Source organism: Alnus glutinosa, chromosome 1 (assembly GCF_958979055.1).
Source record: "Alnus glutinosa chromosome 1, dhAlnGlut1.1, whole genome shotgun sequence".
Classification (NCBI taxonomy): domain Eukaryota; kingdom Viridiplantae; phylum Streptophyta; class Magnoliopsida; order Fagales; family Betulaceae; genus Alnus; species Alnus glutinosa.
This window is the reverse complement of record NC_084886.1, coordinates 43,527,911-43,547,100: the sequence shown is the minus strand read 5'-3', so window position 1 is coordinate 43,547,100 and position 19,190 is coordinate 43,527,911. Positions and strand designations below refer to the sequence as shown.

At 36.9% G+C, this 19,190-nt stretch overlaps 1 protein-coding gene across 2 annotated transcripts in view; it reads left to right on the top strand.

The window, feature by feature from the left end:
- LOC133883124 (uncharacterized) overlaps positions 1–17,928 on the top strand; it is a 94,010-nt gene extending 76,082 nt beyond the window's left edge. Inside the window, exons 46-64 of one of the 2 annotated variants that reach the window (XM_062322353.1) lie at positions 2,632–2,686; positions 3,596–3,726; positions 3,870–4,352; positions 4,457–5,272; positions 5,397–5,473; positions 7,194–7,647; positions 7,757–7,843; positions 9,346–9,501; positions 9,592–9,776; positions 10,517–11,056; positions 11,556–11,733; positions 11,827–11,969; positions 12,071–12,197; positions 12,757–12,978; positions 14,251–14,607; positions 15,910–16,068; positions 16,183–16,470; positions 16,750–17,007; positions 17,470–17,928. In XM_062322353.1, coding sequence (XP_062178337.1) covers positions 2,632–2,686; positions 3,596–3,726; positions 3,870–4,352; positions 4,457–5,272; positions 5,397–5,473; positions 7,194–7,647; positions 7,757–7,843; positions 9,346–9,501; positions 9,592–9,776; positions 10,517–11,056; positions 11,556–11,733; positions 11,827–11,969; positions 12,071–12,197; positions 12,757–12,978; positions 14,251–14,607; positions 15,910–16,068; positions 16,183–16,470; positions 16,750–16,911 — 4,620 coding nt within the window. In that variant the 3' untranslated portion in view covers positions 16,912–17,007; positions 17,470–17,928. Of the gene's footprint in view, positions 1–2,631; positions 2,687–3,595; positions 3,727–3,866; positions 4,353–4,456; positions 5,273–5,396; positions 5,474–7,193; positions 7,648–7,756; positions 7,844–9,345; positions 9,502–9,591; positions 9,777–10,516; positions 11,057–11,555; positions 11,734–11,826; positions 11,970–12,070; positions 12,198–12,756; positions 12,979–14,250; positions 14,608–15,909; positions 16,069–16,182; positions 16,471–16,749; positions 17,008–17,469 lie in introns of both variants that reach the window. The other variant, XM_062322344.1, reaches the window with a different exon arrangement.
- Positions 17,929–19,190: the final 1,262 nt, after the last annotated feature.

Here is a 19,190-nt window from a genome sequence, read left to right as displayed (position 1 = left end):
GCAAGAAGTCCCAATTAACATGATCATATGCCTTTTCCAAATCCAACTTACATAGCAGCACAGATTCCCCCGATCGAAGTTGACTATCGAAGCATTCATCAATAAGCACTGAATCCAAAATTTGTCGACCGCCAATAAAAGCATTCTGTGTGTTGGAGATAATCTTGCCCAATACTGACTTAAACCTGTTCGCAAGCACCTTGGAAATAATCTTAAAATCTTTCACATCCATAGCACAAGTCTTCTTTGGAATTAGAGAAACAAAAGTAGCATTAAGACTCTTCTCAAATTGACATTGATTATGAAATTCTGCAAAAATTGCCATCAGATCATTTTTCAATATTTCCCAACACTTCTGAAAGAATGTTATTGTGAAGCTGTTTGGACCTAGTGCCTTATCTCCATTAATAACCCTGACCACATCCCACACCTCCTCCTCAGACTCTCTTTCTAACCAAATACTCTCATCCGTATCAATGGATAGGAAAGATAGACGATCCACCCTTGGCCTCCAAGAACACTGCTCAAAATACAATTTGTTGTAATAATGTACATTATGTTTGCTGAGTTTTTACATTCTTGTTCTTTTGTTTCCTCTGATTATGGGCACTTTTGTATACTTCCTATATACTAGGGTTGCGCCTCTTTGCGCTTTTTATTGAATTTTATTACTTATAAAAAGGAAAAAGAAAAATGTACTACATGCTCTTGTATCTCCACCGGATTCTTGGATGTTGCACCATTTATATTCAAAGAGTCCACATGATTGAATTTACTATGTGAGTTGGCCACCTATGAAAAAAAATTTGTGTTCTTGTCCCCCTCCTTCAACCACAAAGCTTGTGATTTCTGTCTCCAGTTCATTTCCTAAAAAAGGAGAGTTTTCTCCAGCTCTCTCGACATATCTATCTTTCGAACCCTTTCCTCCTACTCTAAGTAGCGGCACTCTTTAACTAAATCCAGCTCTCGAATACCCTCCAATAATTCATTCTTTTTCTTCCCTACATCACCAAACACTTCCTCATTTCATTTCTTCAAGTCTGTCTTCAAAGCTTTCAACTTATTAGCCAAAACATAACTTGGTAATCCATAAAACTCATAGGACATCCACCAAGTTTTAACCTGATCAACAAAACCATCCGATTTCAACCTACATGTTTTCAAATTTAAAATACCTGCTCCCTCCTCTTGGCGCCCCACATTTCCAACAGCAAAGGAAAGTGATCGGATAGAAGTCTTAGCAATCTCCTTTGCGTCACTTCAGGAAAATGTTCTTCACACTCCGGAGAAATTAAGAATCTATCAATTCTAGACCATGTTTGATCTTCCTGATTATTTGACCAAATAAACTAACCACTTTCAAGCGGTAGATCCACCAAACTCTACATGAATATGAAGTCTGAAAACTCTTCAATTGCTGCAGAAAAGCCGGCAACACCTGACCTCTCACTTGGAAATCAAACCACATTACAGTCTCCCCCAATACACCATGGCATCTCCCACCAACACATCAACCCAGCTAACTCATCCCACAGTTTCCTCTTATCCTTATCATCATTGCGCAGAGAACAAGCAATTGTGTATCTTCCCACACACTCCTCAGTCTTCTCCACCACCCTCTATCCCACATTAACAAAATCCTGCCCGATGCTCCACTTGCTCCCATATATCACCAATCCACATAATGGCAGCCTCATAGACTCCGTAGCACCTCCCTTGAGATAACTGCCATCTTTGTCTCCACTAAATATACAATATCCGCCTTCTAATCCCTTAGTAGCCCTCAAATCTGCAACCTTTTATTAGTCTCATTTAGCCCTCTGACGTTCCACATTAAGCTTTTAGGCTTCATAAAAAACGAGATGAGCCCCTTCTCCTATGTCGGCCTCTAATAGATTGTACCCCCTTCTTCTCATAATTAAGGGACCAAGCCAACCTATTTAATTCTCGTTGACCTTTTGCTGCTGGTGTAGACAGAATAGTATTCATAGATTCTGGCATTGATTGATCTCGGGCAGCTTCAATCTCCTCAAATAATGGCAACAGCTTATCCTCAGAACCTTTAGAAGATAACCCTACAACTTGATATAATCCCTTAACTCTTTCCAACACCTACCTCGGTGACACCCTAGGATGATGCCCATCTCCCACATCCACTGCCACGGGTGTGAGTGACAACGGTTCACACCCCTCCAAATCCCCCCTTATATCATCTTCTTCATACCGTAACAAAAGGTCTTCAGGTAGATACTCTTGCATGTCTAAAGAATACTAATACAAAACTCCCTCCTCTCCCACCGTGTAGACCCAATGTCCATTTTATCACCATTGCTCTCCCGAAAAAAGCACTCCCCTTGCTTCCCCACTGAAATTGTAGAGTCAAGATTCGAACTTAATACCACTACTTTGATACCATGTTAAATCTCCAATTGTCCCTAAAGTTTAAGTTAATAGGAAAAAAAATGAATTTGATCATGTTTAATTACTAGTCTGATTTCAAAAAAAAAAAAATTACTATTCTAACATCTGTATTTATATTTGTACTTTTTCATAGATTTAAATCTTCATCAAGTTTTTGTAGACTCGCCTGCATCCATCATTTTAAAGGAATTCCATATGTATTTGATGCAGGCCCCAGCTAAGTTGGAAGTGGAGGTGACAAACCTAGCGGCAAAAGCTGGAAAAGGTATCTGTTATTGGATTGTCAACCTCCAGATTAAACTTTCTTTCAAATAAAGTTGCAAAGGCATCTAGGGATTCTATTTTTGTCATTTTGTTGATTTCTGCGCTTGTGCTGCTGACTGTCATGCTCCATTCGATTTATGATTAGCAATGACATTCAACTGTCGTTTAAATTTTTATTACTGGATAACCAGTAACTTGTATATCTTCTTGCATGACTCCATCAAGTTGTCACCATCTTTTATGCTTGTATTGAATATGGAAACTAACTGTGCTTTCTCTGGAATTTTGTTGCCAGACTTGGGTTTCACTTTGTTGTACTATTCTTTTTCTTTTCTGTTTTAAGTTTTAGGAGGGTGATGTGGTAGCTTTGAAATTGATCAATATTTATCTGGAGTTTTACATGCAGAAAGATATAATGTTGCATCAAGTCTTATGCTCTGTTTGTTTCAACGTAAAATATTTTTCGGCGTTTGGCTCGTACGTAAAATGAGCAACGGCGGAAAACGGTCGGTGACTTCCGGCAACCTCGGCGTTGGTTCAGCGGAGGTCTGGCAGTGGTCCGGCGGTTTGAGAAGTAGAAGCTGAAACTCGAAAAATGGATTACGAAATTTAAAAACAGAAACCATTTTCTAAAACTAAAGAAGGTTCTTTGGTTAAAACTGAAAATATCCCTATTTTCCGGTGTTTGGTGCAAACGAAAATAATAGTTAAACTGAAAATATACCAGAAAATAGGGAAAATATTTACCTTAAAATATTTTACGCCGAAACAAACGGAGGGTTAGTGGGGTTTCTTTTTCCCCAACCTTTTACGCAACTTTGCGCTTGTCATAGAGAATTACCTGGATTTTTTTCTGTAGTAATACATTTTTTTTTAATATACTCTAATAATTGGTGCTTGAACGATACAGGTGAAGTTGTCGGGTCCCTTTCCTTTTCTGTTGGACATGGTGCAAATATGTTGAAGAAGGTAGCTTCAGTGAGGATGTTGAATCAACCACATAATGTTCAGAATATGGTATCGTATCCTCTAAGGAGAAGGGTGAGCTATTTGGTTTTGTTCATTTGTGCTTGTTTATGCAATTAGGGAATACTTATTTCTAGCTTTTGAATATTACAATTTTTGGCGAAGTTGTGTGGACTATGACTTTGTGCTTTATTGTTTGTTTTTTGCTGGTTCAGCAGAACAATGTTGAAGACATGCATGACCAGGGTTGCCTACTGGTATCTACTACTTATTTTGAGAGGAAGACTGTTGCAAACTTAAAAATAGATGCAGTAAATGAGAATGTTATTGATAGAGACATAGGATTTTGGGTTGGGCTTAGACCGGAGGGCATGTGGGAGAGTGTTCGGTCATTGCTTCCAATGTCAGTGGTGCCCAAATCATTCCAGAATGATTTTATTGCTATGGAAGTTGTCTTGAAAAATGGCAAGAAGCACGTAATTTTCAGGGGTCTTGCAACAGTTGTAAATGATACGGATTTTAAATTAGATATTTCAGTATGTCATGTGTCTTTGATTCATGGTCATGGTCCCTCAGTGGTAGAAGAGATTTTTGAAAATCAACGTTATCATCCAATTTCTGGTTGGAATAACAAGTGGCCTGGCTTTCGTAGTGATGATCCAGGGCGTTGGAGTACCAGGGACTTCTCATATTCATCGAAAGTGAGTGTGCTCAAAGAGTATTGCTTTAATGTAATGTGTTTGTTCTTATTCTTGAACTATTACTACAGTGTATATTTTCACCCTCCTCTTGATTTGTTTTGAAGGATTTCTTTGAACCTCGCCTTCCCTCTGGATGGAAATGGACTTCAACTTGGACAACTGATAAATGTCAATTTGTTGACAACGATGGCTGGGCATATGGTCCTGACTTCAACAGTTTGAAATGGCCGCCAACATCTTCAAGGTCTTGCACCAAGTCAGCTGTTGATGTTGTGCGCCGAAGGCGATTGATTCGTACAAGGCAAAAATCTCTCGAGCAAGACGGTAATTGCATGAAGAGTGTCTTTACTACCATAAGTCCTGGGGCTTCTGCTGTTTTGCCTTGGAGAAGTACATCCAAGGATTCTGATCAGTGTTTAGAAGTTCGTCCTTGTGTAGATCATCCTGAACCCCCATATTCATGGGGTTGTGCAGTTGCCGTTGGTTCTGGCTCTGTGTATGGAAAGGACGAGCCTTTCATGGATCAACGTTCACTCTATAGCCAAAAGCAGGAAACTAAGATGCCCAATTTTGCATTCAAGTTGAATCAGCTCGAGAAGAAGGATATAATTTTGCATTGTTCTAGCACTGGAAGCAGACAATGTTGGCTTAGTATAGGAGCAGATGCCTCAATTCTTCATACTGAACTGAATTCACCTGTTTATGATTGGAGAATATCTGTTAACTCCCCTTTGAAGTTGGAAAATCGACTTCCATGTCCAGCTGAGTTCACAATCTGGGAAAAAGCAAATGAAGGGAGTTGCATTGTACGACAGCATGGTATAATCTCTTCACGAAGGAGTGCACATATTTATTCAGCAGATATTCAGAAACCAATTTACCTTACATTGTTTGTTCAGGGTGGTTGGGTACTGGAGAAGGTAATAACTTGGTCTAAATATGCATGCATCCACCTGCCTTTTGTGCTTAAAAACTCAACATATGGAATTTTTACATTTGATAACCATTTTTCCCTTTTCATTTATTTATTTATTCTTTTGGCAGGACCCTATTCTTATTTTGGATATTTCTTCCATTAACCATGTCTCATCTTTCTGGATGGTTCACCAGCAAAGTAAAAGGTTTGTGATTCCAAACTTATATTTTTATGGTATATAAGGGTGTACCTGCTCTATGCATTCTGGTTCGTAAGTTTCTTAATCGGGCAGTTCTGAAGCTAAGTAATCTTACTAAATTTAATCGGGTAGTACTTAGTCCAAATATTCCTCCTCGAAATGTGGATGAATATAGGCTGGACTGAATCTTCCAGAGTGCTTTGAATCTTTATTTTTTACGTTGTTCTTATCCAACCCAAAAAGGGCCTGCTCTTTCTGGATACTCTGGTGTTTCAAGGCTATTCATCTTTTGACATAATTAAGTTTTGCATAATTATGAAATTTAACATCTGCTCCATTCTTTAGCAATAAGATTTGTAAAGCACATACATGTAGTAATTTGATATTCTTACCCGCAAGGCTTCCACAATACCATACATTTCAACATGTTTATTTGTGGCTATTCACTGCCAATGTTATGATATGTTTCACTTCTCCTCCCAAAGCTGTTCCTGTACATTCTATGGGTCTCTCTCTCTCTCTCTCTCTCTCTCTCTCTCTCTCTCTAATAAAAAACAATGTTTCTCTGCCCTGATATTTAGGCATTTATATTTATGCCTGTCAGTGATAATATTGATATGTACTATGTAGAGACAAATTATGGACATTGAGAGAAGTAACAACTTCAATACTGCCTTACGATGTAAATTTTGAATGAATCCATTCTTCATATACCCGTGCAGCTGTTTATAGTGTTGAAAAGAAACTGAAGGGAAAAATTCATGGTTTTTAATTATATATGTTTGTCCATAATATTTTTCTCTGTGACATTCCTTGGCCCTCCCAAGTATTGTATTTGTGATGAATTCTCTGCATAGTGATGAATAAAACATTTATTGCTCTAATAAAGAACACTGCTTCTCTGCCTGATATTTGAGCATTTATGCCAATTAGCTTTAGCTCAAATGGTACTTCCTCCCTTTGTAGCAAAGTGGAGGGTGAGATCGTGGCTTCAAGCCTTACCGGGTACGTGTGTATACGATTTACAGTTATTTGATGTTTCTGCCTACATAAACTGTATGGCAGTGATGTTCTTATATAGCAATAATAGTGTTAGTCCTTTAGTAGGACTGTACAAGAGTGAAGCTTATCAAAGATATAACAAAGAAGTAGAAACCTAAAGCTATACAACTTGCTTATAGGTGACTGCCGAGATAGTGTAGATAAAGTAAAACTAATCTTTAGTTTAAATCTGGATAGATTAATCTTTATCAGATGGTAAAGATTTATCTAGTCTAATAGTGTGTAACTTACCAATCTAAAAGAAGAAAGAAGATATTTAGGCATTTATATTGATGTCTATCAGTGATAATATCCTATGTAGAGACACAAATTAGGGACATTGAGAGAAGTAACAACTTTTGATTTTTTTTGATAAGTATAGAAGTAACAACTTTGATACTGCTGAATGATGTAAATTTTGAATGAATCCTTTCTTCATATACCCATGCAGCTGTGGATAGTGTTGAAAAGAAATTGAAGGGAAAAACACATGATCTTTCATTCTATATGTTCCTCCATAATATTTTTTTCTATGAAATTCCTTAGCCCTCCCAAGGTATTGTATTTGTGATTAATTCTCTGCATAGTGATGATTAAAACATGTATTAATTTCATATGAATATTTTAAATGAAGAATAGTTTTGCTTATGGCACCAATGATCTTCTGTGATTATCATATGTACAGGAGATTGCGTGTGACCATCGAACGTGACTTGGGAGGAACCAGTGCTGCTCCCAAAACCATTAGGTTTTTTATTCCATATTGGATTATTAATGATTCATCTCTGCCTTTAGCATATCGATTGGTGGAAGTGGAACCTTTGGATAAAGCAGATATGGATACCATGATACTTTCTAGAGCAGTTAAGTCTGCTAAAATAGCCTTGAAACATCCTACGAACTCAATGGACAGGAGACATTCTGGCCCAAGGAGAAATATTCAAGTACTTGAAGTAATTGAGGATACTACTCCAATTCCCAGCATGCTTTCTCCACAAGACTATGTGGGCAGAAGCGGGATTATATCGTTTACTTCTAACAAAGATTCAAATATGTCCTCAAGGGTTGGCATTGCTGTTGCTATTCGTAATTCTGAAATTTACAGTCCTGGGATTTCTCTTCATGAGCTGGAAAACAAGGTGACTTGGCTATATATATATATCACTCCTTTTGTTTGTATGTGTGTAACACTTTGGAATTGCATGAAATTTTTCATGGCATGTGATGCCCTCTGAAACTTCTCTCCAGGAACGGGTTGATGTCAAGGCATATAATTCAGATGGATCTTACTACAAGCTTTCAGCAATGCTGAACCTGACCTCAGACAGAACAAAGGTTGAACTCAATTATCTTGGCATTTACTTGTTGGTTGTATTTCTGTGATTCGTGATAGTAAGTAGATTACATTTCACAATCATGTTACTCACTCTATCCCACAATAGATGAAAGATTAAAATTGACATAAATGTTGACGAAGCAAATACTCTTTGTATAATTCCCTTAGATGGATTATGGAAGGTTGTCTCAAACTTGAAAAAAATTGTGAGTTCAAAGTTAAGAAAAGATTGGTTCAAATAAGGTTAATATGGGAAGCTAAAATGGATAGTTTTTTTTTTTTTTTTTTTTAATTTGAAAATAAATCATCTTATGTGGGACAGTTGGAGTAGAATTTTTAGTAATCAATTCTATTGCATAGTGTTTGTCATTCCAATGTTAATTCCATCCTCTACCATCTGCCATGTACCGGTTTTCAGGTAGGGTTCAAATCCCCTGATACCCGACTTTCAATCTGCATCTGACCCGATCAGGTTGGTTTCCAACCGGGAATGGGTTGGTTGGCAGAAGAGATTTTTGAAATTCAACAAAAGTCAGGTCGAAATACAGAGTAGGGGTAAGATTTTTTAATAATTTCTGACCTGACCCCACTTTTTTTTTTATAAAAAAAGTACAAAACCTGAGCAGCTGACATGCACACAACTTACAATAAATGTGTTTCTGCTACCCTATAAACATGCACGACTTCAATCATTACAGCGCATAAAAGCCAGACTAATGGCTACAACCTTCTTACCACCAATGGCAGTGATCTTCACCTTATGTTCTCACTCAGAAACCCTAGCACAGCTCCCATAGCTGCTCTGCGTCTTTCTCACTTGGTCAGAAACAGTAGCTTTTTCCTCTTCCTCAAATCCTCCTATTCCTCCCCAGTAGCTTCTTTTATTTTGATATTCTTCTTCTATTCTCACTCTTCTTGTCAACAGCCCTGGAACTACACAGCAGCCTACGAACCACTACTCGCCTTGCAACCAAATCATCGCTCTGCCTCTCTTTCAACCCTCGTTGGGTCAGAAGTCAGAACTGGGCATTCCAAACCCGATCGATTTGGTGTCCAGCCCTATTTTTTAGGGAATCTATAACATTTACTCTATCTATTCTTTAACACCTTGCATATTGGTCTATACTGATCTGTATGGCTGTACCAGGTCAGACCAGGCTGTACTGTGTAGTATTGTCTCAAAGCTTTTAAAATTAAAATAATTTTTTTCTCTTTGCCAAAAAGAGAATTAACTGAAGGATAATATAACTAATATTCAGAATGGCAATAAAGCTATGATAAAGCATTTGAAAAGCACTTGTCCATAGGGTTATACGAAGCTATGATTAAAAGGCAAAATCAAAAATACCAAATGTTCAATGCCTGAGATGCATATTGGAAAATTTGCACCCAAGGGCATGTACTATAGATGATTTTATTTGCAGGGCACAATAAAGCTATGATAATTTGTAAATCTTTATTTTTCTTGTTAGTAATGAACAACTGCTTACTGGATTTTCAGGTTGTTCATTTTCAGCCGCACACCTTGTTCTTTAACAGGATTGGTTGCAGTCTCTGCCTGCAGCAGTGTGATTCTCAGTCGGTGGCCTGGATTCATCCCACTGGTCCTCCAAAACCCTTTGGGTGGCTGTCTTCTGCTAAAGTTGAACTGTTGAAGGTCTGTTCATTGGAGTCATCTTTATTTTTGCTGGATAATATGATGGATTTATTCTCCGCAACTTATACTGGGGTTTCTTTTTTATTTCAGTTGCAGCTGGATGGATACAAATGGAGTACACCATTTAGTGTTTGTACAGAAGGAGTGATGCGCACTTGCTTGAAGAAGCATATTGGAAATGATCAGATACAATTAAGGGTAGAAGTAAGAAGTGGAGGAAAGAACTCCCGCTATGAAGTTATTTTCCGCCCAAATTCATTATCAAGTCCTTACAGGTTATATTTTGTTTTCTTTCATTAAACTTTCCCTATCCGTTTTTCTGGTAAAAACATATAGTAAAATATAAAGAAGTATTCTTTTAACACCCCGCCTTTTTGTAAAAGGCGGGGCGTTATGTGTCAGGCTCATTTTTATATGTTTCTTTGGTGCTGTAATATTTATTATAGTATGGTAGGTATTTTATATCAGTGTCGTCTGTGGCATATATATTACTATTTTAAGATGTATTTATTATGTGAGAACGCCAAATTATATTATTTGTATATTGAGGTAATTCAATCAGCTTTGATGTGTTATATCCCTAAGTTTTTAAGAAAAAATATATTCCGCTGCCAAATCTCGACTCTGATGATGTTGTAATGTCACGTGGAAATTCGAAATTTTCACTTACGCATTTTTGTAAAAGGCGGGGCGTTACAATTCTCCTCATCAAATTTTGGTGAAATTTTCTTGAACTAACAATAAATCAATTGATATCAAGAACTAATGTAGAAATAGGTCTTTCAGAGTTTTTGATTTGTTTTGCCCCCAAAGGGTAGCTCAATCGGTTGGGGACCACACCTCATGAAATGGAGGTCACTAATTTGAATCCCCTCTCCCCTCCCCTTGGGGCCAATTACTTATTAAAAAAAAAAAAAAAGAGTTCTCAATTTGTTTCTTGAAGTCCAAGTCTTTTTTTTTTCTTTTTCTTTTTCTTGTTCCTGCTTCAGTAGTATAATCAACTTCATTCCAACAGGATTGAAAATCGTTCGATGTTTTTACCCATTCACTTTCGGCAAGTGGATGGCACCAGTGATTCGTGGCAGTTTCTTCTACCTAACTCAGCTGCTTCTTTTCTGTGGGAAGATCTTGGTAGAAGACGTTTGTTGGAACTCCTGGTAGATGGGACTGATCCATTGAAATCAGAGAAGTATGATATTGATGAAACTTTTGATCACCAACCAATCGATGTGGTGGGTGGACCTGCTAAAGCTCTACGTGTTACAATTCTAAAAGAGGAGAAAATGAATGTCATCAAGATTAGTGACTGGATGCCAGAAAATGAGCCTACAGGAATCTTGAGTAGAAGGCATTCATCACTTTTATCAGAGGTTTCTGGAAATGACTTTCAACAGCAACAATTAGCATCCCTCTCAGATTGTGAATTTCATGTTATTTTTGAGCTGGCTGAGCTTGGAATATCCATTATTGACCATACACCGGAGGAAATATTATACCTGTCAGTGCAGAATCTTCTTCTGGCATATTCAACCGGCTTGGGCTCTGGAATCAGTAGGTAGGATTTGCTTGCAATTTAGTAGTTCTTCTTCAATAGCAAAACATCTTATTAGAGTTTAGGGTACCTTTAGAGTTCATAAATACACATATATGGATTAACTTCTTTCTGAATATAACTTTTTATTTTTATCTCTTATGTATACTTCATAATCCATAGTTTTAAATTGAAACTGCTAGTAGAAAACAGTTATAAGTAACACAGTGGATGTACTAGTGGCAAGAAAGATGTGATGGCCTAGATGTTGCTGATGAGCTCTCGTCTTTTAAGCATGAGGTTTAAGTCTTGGTAATTAATTGTAGGTGGTTTATTTTTTCTTTTCTTTCTTTTCTCAGAGCATACTTGCTCTATGATCTTTAAAGTTTGAAATGAGGCTTGTATGGCCACATAATCGGGGGGGTTTAGGTTATTCAGATTTGCCCTTTTTATTTCTCGTAATCCAATCGTCTGCAATCATTGAGCTAAATAACTTCCATGTTTTTTTTTTTTTTTTCAACAGGTTTAAACTGAGAATGCGTGGAATACAAGTGGATAACCAGTTGCCATTGACTCCAATGCCAGTTCTCTTCAGGCCACAGAGAGTTGGGGAGGAGACTGATTATATCTTGAAATTTTCCTTGACAATACAATCAAATGGGTCATTAGATCTCTGTGTCTATCCATATATTGGTGTCCATGTGAGCATGTCATTATTATAAATATCTTTTAGAAATAAAACAATTTGTTTCCTTTATACTTTCTTTTTATTTGTATCGATTGCTTTTAAACAGGGACCTGAAAATTCGGCCTTTTTAATCAACATTCCTGAACCCATCATTTGGCGCCTTCATGAAATGATCCAGCAGGTCAACCTCAACAGATTATGTGACACACATACAACTGCTGTTTCAGTTGATCCAATCATTCAGATTGGGTATGCAAGGACCTTTCTTCAAACTTGTAATTCGAATTTTGGTTAATCTCCACATTTTGTTGCTTGAAATTGTTCCAATAACATTATCTTTGAAATTTCAGAGTTCTTAACACCTCAGAAGTTCGATTCAAAGTTTCAATGGCAATGTCACCAAGTCAACGACCAAGGGGTGTACTTGGGTTTTGGTCATCCTTGATGACAGCATTGGGGAACACTGAGAATATGCCAGTACGTATTATGATTCTTTTCTGTGATTCTTCTCATATGATTCTTTAGTTCTGAGAAATTTCTTAGATACTTACCTTCAAACTTTCTGGCTGAATCTAAAGTACCACCCTTAATGAGATTTAGAAACAAGAGGCTTATGATGAAAGCCTTATCATTTGTTGTGAAAGCTAAGAGATGGCTCGGTCCAAATTATGTTTTCAGCTCATGATTGTTAATGTCCCTATCCCATCTGATCAGTTCAATGTGCTTGTAAGCATGGTTTTTCTGGTGGCGTCAGATTATGGGCTTATAATACTGCATGTAAACTATTTCCTGTATGCCTGTCAACCAAGCCTACCACACCAGTCATCAAATCATATCTGATAAGCTTGATTGGCTGAATCCCAGGCTGTCAGTTCCAAAATCTAGGGAGTTACACACGAGGCTTATTTTTGACAAAAAAGAAAAGATGCTGAAGGGTTCTTGTAATATTGGAACTTACTTTTTCTGGGGGTCTTGTATCTTTTTTCTGTTATAAGGAAAATCTGAATAAGAGTTACTTGTATATTTTTTTTATCAGGTCAGGATAAATCAAAGGTTCCATGAGAACATGTGCATGAGGCAGAGTTCCATGATTAGTATTGCTATTTCAAACATTCGGAAGGATCTTTTGAGCCAACCTCTTCAACTGCTCTCTGGTGTCGACATATTGGGTAATGCAAGTAGTGCACTTGGACATATGAGTAAAGGTGTGGCTGCCTTATCAATGGATAAGAAGTTCATTCAAAGCCGGCAGAAACAGGTTTGCTAATTATTTTCATATTTATTATTCCTTTCCTCATAATTGCTGCAATTTACTTATCAAAAAAAAATAATTGCTGCAATTGGCCATTTTGAATTCGTAAGATTTATAGTGTAGACTTACGGACTATATACTGAGTGCTAAAAAATACATGTGCTGGTTTTATTGTTTGCTTTTATGGGATTTTCCATAAGAATAGTTTTTCATTTGGAATGAAAAAATCCAAATATGTAGAAGCATCAAAGGAGATTTCTCAAAGGTTTTTTAGCCTATTCCACACTTGTAATGATTGGCTATATACGTCTATATACATCTACTTTGTAATGGTTGGCTATATACATCTACTTTGCGCATTCGTACAGTCTTTACCCTAATTCACACTAGGAGCATGTAGGCAAACCTCTGAGGGGATTTCTCAAGGTGCCTACTCCACATGAATAAGAGTAGTCTATATCCAGTCTACTTTGCCCGTTCCTTCAGTATTGGATATTTTCTTCATCTGTAAAATCAAGTGGTCTTCCTCTTAAACGAAATTGTGCCCTTTTTGACTTTCATTCTCGTCCTTGCAACATGTTCTTTTTGAACCTTTTCACTCTTTCTTATCGGCAAAGTTGCTTTATCTCTCTTATCTTATGCCATGGTTCCTGAAAAGGCTTTCAAAGCTAGGCTGTGGTCTTATTGGCTGTATAGGTGCTTGTAGTTCATCCAAGCCAAATGTTACACAATGTAACCCAGGACAAAGATTGTTTTGGTGTAAAGTATGAGGATAGGGATGCAGTACAATAATTAAAAATGTGATATGATGATTTTTTACATGTTTACATCATGTGGTTGGAAAGCGATAATCTTTCTTCAAATTTTAATTGATTTCAAGTAAGCATACTAGGCTTGCATTACTTTTTTCACAAATGTTATGCTAGATTAACCATGTAATATGCTGGAGTAAAGTTACCCTAATTACGGTTGCTCTTCTTGAGATATGTCCTTGAGCTTATTTCAGAAGTTACTTAAATTTGGGTTCAATTTGAAATTGTGCAGATGTTTTGCCGAGCGTACGATATTTGGAATTTTATTTTATAATATTTACTTTTTCTTTTTTAAGTACCTTTATCTGGTTTTGCATAAATTCAGTGCACGATGCGGTGTTTCTTCGCTAGTATTGTCCTTCTCTACATGTTTATAGCTATTTTCCCACTGATTAATCATCTAATGGTCTTTGAATCTGTATTCTAAATTGTTTATGTTTTTTATATTCTTTACTTTTTCTGACAGGAAAACAAGGGTGTGGAGGACCTTGGTGATGTTATCAGAGAGGGTGGTGGAGCATTCGCAAAAGGCCTATTCAGAGGCGTTACTGGCATATTAACAAAGCCTCTTGAAGGTGCAAAAACTTCTGGTGTTGAGGGATTTGTTCAGGGTGTTGGAAAAGGAATAATAGGTGCAGCTGCGCAACCAGTGAGTGGAGTTTTGGATCTATTATCAAAAACTACCGAAGGTGCCAATGCAATGAGAATGAAGATAGCGTCTGCTATAACGTCCGATGAACAACTCCTTCGCAAGAGACTGCCTCGTGTAATTAGTGGTGATAATTTGCTTCGACCATATGATGAGTACAAAGCACAGGGACAGGTACTAGTTGTTTGGCTTCCTATATGTCATTTGCACTAAAATAGTGTTATTTCCCTATTTTTTGGATTTGGTGGTGTAGGTTCCAGTTGGATCAGATTACAAGCAAGTGATATTTATTAATTGATATGAAACATTGTATTCGTTAACAAAAAGAAAATCTCATTGATTTCTCTGCAAATTTGTGAAACAATACTCATTTCCTTGTTATAACTTCAACCCTGTCCTCTCTCATTTACCATAATGTCCTTCAAGTCCCTTCCCCTCACTAAGACGCCGTTAATAGACAAAGATTATGCTGACACGACCCTCTCAAAAACCTCAAAATCCTCCTCTACCCAATTGCAACCGCAAAAACCCAGTGCAAGCTCTGCCTAGATCCAATTATAACAATGCTTCACCTCTTTGTTGAGTAACTAAAAATTTTATTTGTTCCTTGTAAAATATAAACTTTTAACTAGTGGATCCAATGAACTTAGATTAGTACACTTAAAAAGTTATATAATTTTCCAGGGTGAGAGCACCATCAGATCCTACTTATTTTGTGTGAATGTGTTTTTTTTTTTTTTTTTTTTTTTTGGGGGGGGGGGGGTTTCTCTAATAATGATGTGTCAGAAAAAATTCCATTTGTTGACTAAATATCCATTAGGCATCTGGGTGACTGGTGTATAATATCATTATTTTGAGGGAGATTAATGTGTAAGTAATAAGGGGAGGGTGGTGGTGTCATTTCACAAGACCTGGAGGAAAGTGATTGTAATTTTTCCTTGACTAAATGAAATAGTTTTTTAGTTTCTTCCCCTGGGCCCACCCCTTGGAGAGAAGGAAAGACTGTCAAAAGAATGAGCTAACATGATTCTCTATCTTCTTACAAGGTATATTTAACAGTTGTTTATAGCTAATTACTGAGACATTACACTCAAGACGGTTTATTTAGTTTTTTAATATCCCCATTGTTAAGATATCTGGAGAAGGAATCTTTTTAATTATATTTTAATTTTTTAAATAAAAAAATGTGAAAATGGACTAATTTTAGAGAGCTGGATCTTCATGCGAACATACTGGAGGTTGTATTTTTTTCTCGACCACTTCTCTCAGGACCCCGTTGACAAGATTAGCGTTTGTTAGTTAGCTTTTTTGGCAAGGACATGGGGACTTATCCTGTTTTCTTCAAGATCTTTTAGTAGTCGTAATTCTGACCACAACAGCATATCTAACCATCAATCGTGTTTGATAGCCTATATAAAGTTTTAGGTTGCGTCTGACTATGATCCTGAATCTACTTGTGTTGTTTTCATTGTGAAGGTTATACTGCAGCTGGCAGAGTCTGGTTCATTTTTTGGTCAGGTTGATCTATTTAAAGTACGCGGAAAGTTTGCCTTGTCAGATGCTTATGAAGATCACTTTTTACTCCCAAAAGGGAAAATCTTGGTGGTCACCCACCGTAGGGTCATGTTGTTGCAAGTAAGTTAGCCTGAGTACAGAAACTTTATGGTACTACCTCGCTTCCATCTTTTGCCACACCCAAGGACACTTGCAAAATGAAATTCTCTCTTTTTCTTTTCTTTCCATTTACAGCAACCCTCCAACATCATTGCTCAGAGGAAGTTCAGCCCGGCAAGGGATCCATGTTCGGTACTGTGGGATGTACTGTGGGCTGACCTGGTGACAATGGAATTGACACATGGAAAGAAAGACCATCAAAATGCTCCACATTGTCGGCTCATTCTTTATTTACAGGCTAAATCAACAGAGTCGAAAGAACAAGTTCGCGTTATAAAATGCAACCCTGAAACCAACCAGGCTCTTGAAGTTTACACTTCAATTGAGCAAGCAATGAACACTTATGGGTCAAACCTTTCAAAGGTTGGTTTCTGATGCCATACGCTATTCTAGTTATGTAATCTTTAGTTGGTAAAAGAGTATGTGATACTTTGGTCAAGGTCTGCAGTATCTTTCTATTAAATTGAATTTTAAAGGTTATGTCATGCCTATTTGTTTGAGGTTTGAACAAGATGTGAATTTTCTGATATAGATGTGTCTTACGTTAATGTTTTCTCTAGTACATGTCTTAGTGACATTCTAAAAAAGGAAAATTTTAAGTTTTCCTGCCTAATTATAACTTCTTTTTACAATGTTATTCAGGAAATACTAAAAAGGAAAGTGACAAAACCGTATTCACCAATTGCTGATGGATCCAGTGTTGAAGCCACTTGGAAAGAAGGCATTAGCACCTGGTCTCCCCCACAGGTGCCCAGCTCAGTTCCACTAAGTTCAACTTTCGGTAGCAGCACTGATCAAATTTAAAAGTCAGTACCCGTGAGGAAATATCATCCATGGCTTTCTGCTCTCATCTGGTCATAAGAACCAACCATTATTGTATTTTCCCGTACTGTTTGAAAGGTATTACCTGGTTTTTTTAATTTATGATTGTGATTACAGACTTTTTTTTTTCCTTCAATGTTTTGTGTCTGTGTGCAAATAGTGTGCCAGGTTAGGAGCTTTTGTAGATTGTGGCCCATTCTTGAGCTTCTCCCGCAAAAGAAGAAAGAATAAATACATAAAATATGCACTTTTTTGGAATTTGAGTGGTAATTTGATTAATTTGAACCAGTGAGTAAGTGAAGCTTCATGGAGTTCAGAAAATACAAAGTAATTATGCTTTTATTATGCTAATGATCAACCAATCTTTATATCACCCCTTGGTTTTGGTTCTCTAAGTCTGTGGATCAAATAAATTTGTTCTTTCTTTTTTATGGTGGAACGTTTCTTCCTGTGTGTGCAATACACTATTTGATGGCTAGAGTAATTTCCATATTTAAATTGTGTTAACCTCACCTCGTTCAATTTTATGGACCACTGCAGGTACTAAAGATTAGCAGAAGCCATTGCATAGACACTTTCCAGTGGCCTTTGTAGAGGTTCCAAATAGAATGGATGCAATACATATTACTGATATGTTTGTATTGTACAGTAAGTACCTCCTGCAATTGGTTCTCAGCAGCTTCAAAAAATGTACAGCTTTTAAGACCCTTGTATATTTGTATAGTATTTCTTGTATATGTGAGATTTAGAGAAAGGCAGCCAATTAATTGGTCATTAGAAAATTGGTTCCCATGAAGGCCCTTAATTTACTGATCAGCAAGGAAATCCCAATTGTTATACCTGTTTTGTTCTCAAATGATTACCTTTTCATTGATCAAGAGCTGTATTTCCCTTGCCTCAAACCTGAGGCATCATCCTCTTTCTATGGTAAGAAGAATCCATATATTTTATTTACTCGATAGTTCTATAAAAAGGTTGTGAAGTGACCCTTTTCCTCGATGTTTTTTTGCAAGTGGTCTTCTATTTGGATGGAGCAGTAGTCATGTATATGTAGTCGCATGTACTGCTCTGTAATATGATTATTCTTGCCCCTAGTTCTTGATTTAATTAGAAGGATCAGCTTTTTCATTTCTTTTTTCCTTTTTCTTTTGGACCACATAATCGGATACTTTTGGACCTTTAGAAAAGGGGAATTTTCAAGTAATGCTATTTGCACACCCTTAATCTTCGAGAACTATCAGTTAATAAAGTTCATAGTATCAACTCAAAAATTGCTGTGTTTGAAGACCATATGCCTTGTATGTATTTTTGCGATTACTGGGACTTGTTTCACCCTAAATGAATCCCTCGAGTGATTCAATGTCCTGTGCCTCACAAAGAGTTCTCTAGATGTGTCAGATTGTTCTAATTGGTTACGTGAATGCCACCGGTATGTTGAATTTACCAATCGGCCTCCGAAAGTCATAAGCTAGATTCAACTTTGGAGTAAGAGATGTGTTATTTGTACACGTTTTTTGTTCATACATTGTACACACTCACATTTGGTATGGGATCCATGCATGTAAGATGGGTTTCACATGTATGAATCCTATACCAAATGTGAGTGTGTGTACAAAAAAAAGTGTGTGCAAATGTCATTTGCCTTGGGAGTAATTACTTGTTTCAAGTATTGTTATGTTTATTTATTCACGTTAGATTATGAGATGCAGGGTACAATGTTATGAATCACATCCTAATGCACCATTTGGTGTTGGTTGAGTCAAGCCCGACTAGTTGACGGAATGCTTTGTAGCGCATTGAAGTATAATGAGCCTTGAAGTAACCTGTGTCATACTTCCATAAAAGCTTGAACGAGCTTTAAAAAAAATTAAGAGAAAATGATACAAATTTCTCCAATCGATTTTATTTTCAAATTTAATGGTAGATTTGAAACTTGGTTGTATGGAAGTGGTTTAGAGATGGATGTGTAACATATTCCTTCTTCATTATGATAATCAGTAGTAGTCACTATTCCTTTTATAGTTGAGCTTTGCATGTTTCCTTTGCCTTATATTTTGAGCTTCTTGTAATAAAATGGTTAGCGGATAGATGTCTAACATGTCCCTATTTCATTTTTGATAATCAGTAATGGTCACTGTTTCCTTAATAGTTGAGTTTTGCTTGTTATAGATTATTATTGGATTTTAATTTAATGATAATTTTAAAAGTCACATAATTTTTTAAGAGAAACGATGGACACAAATGAGACTTCTAGAATTACT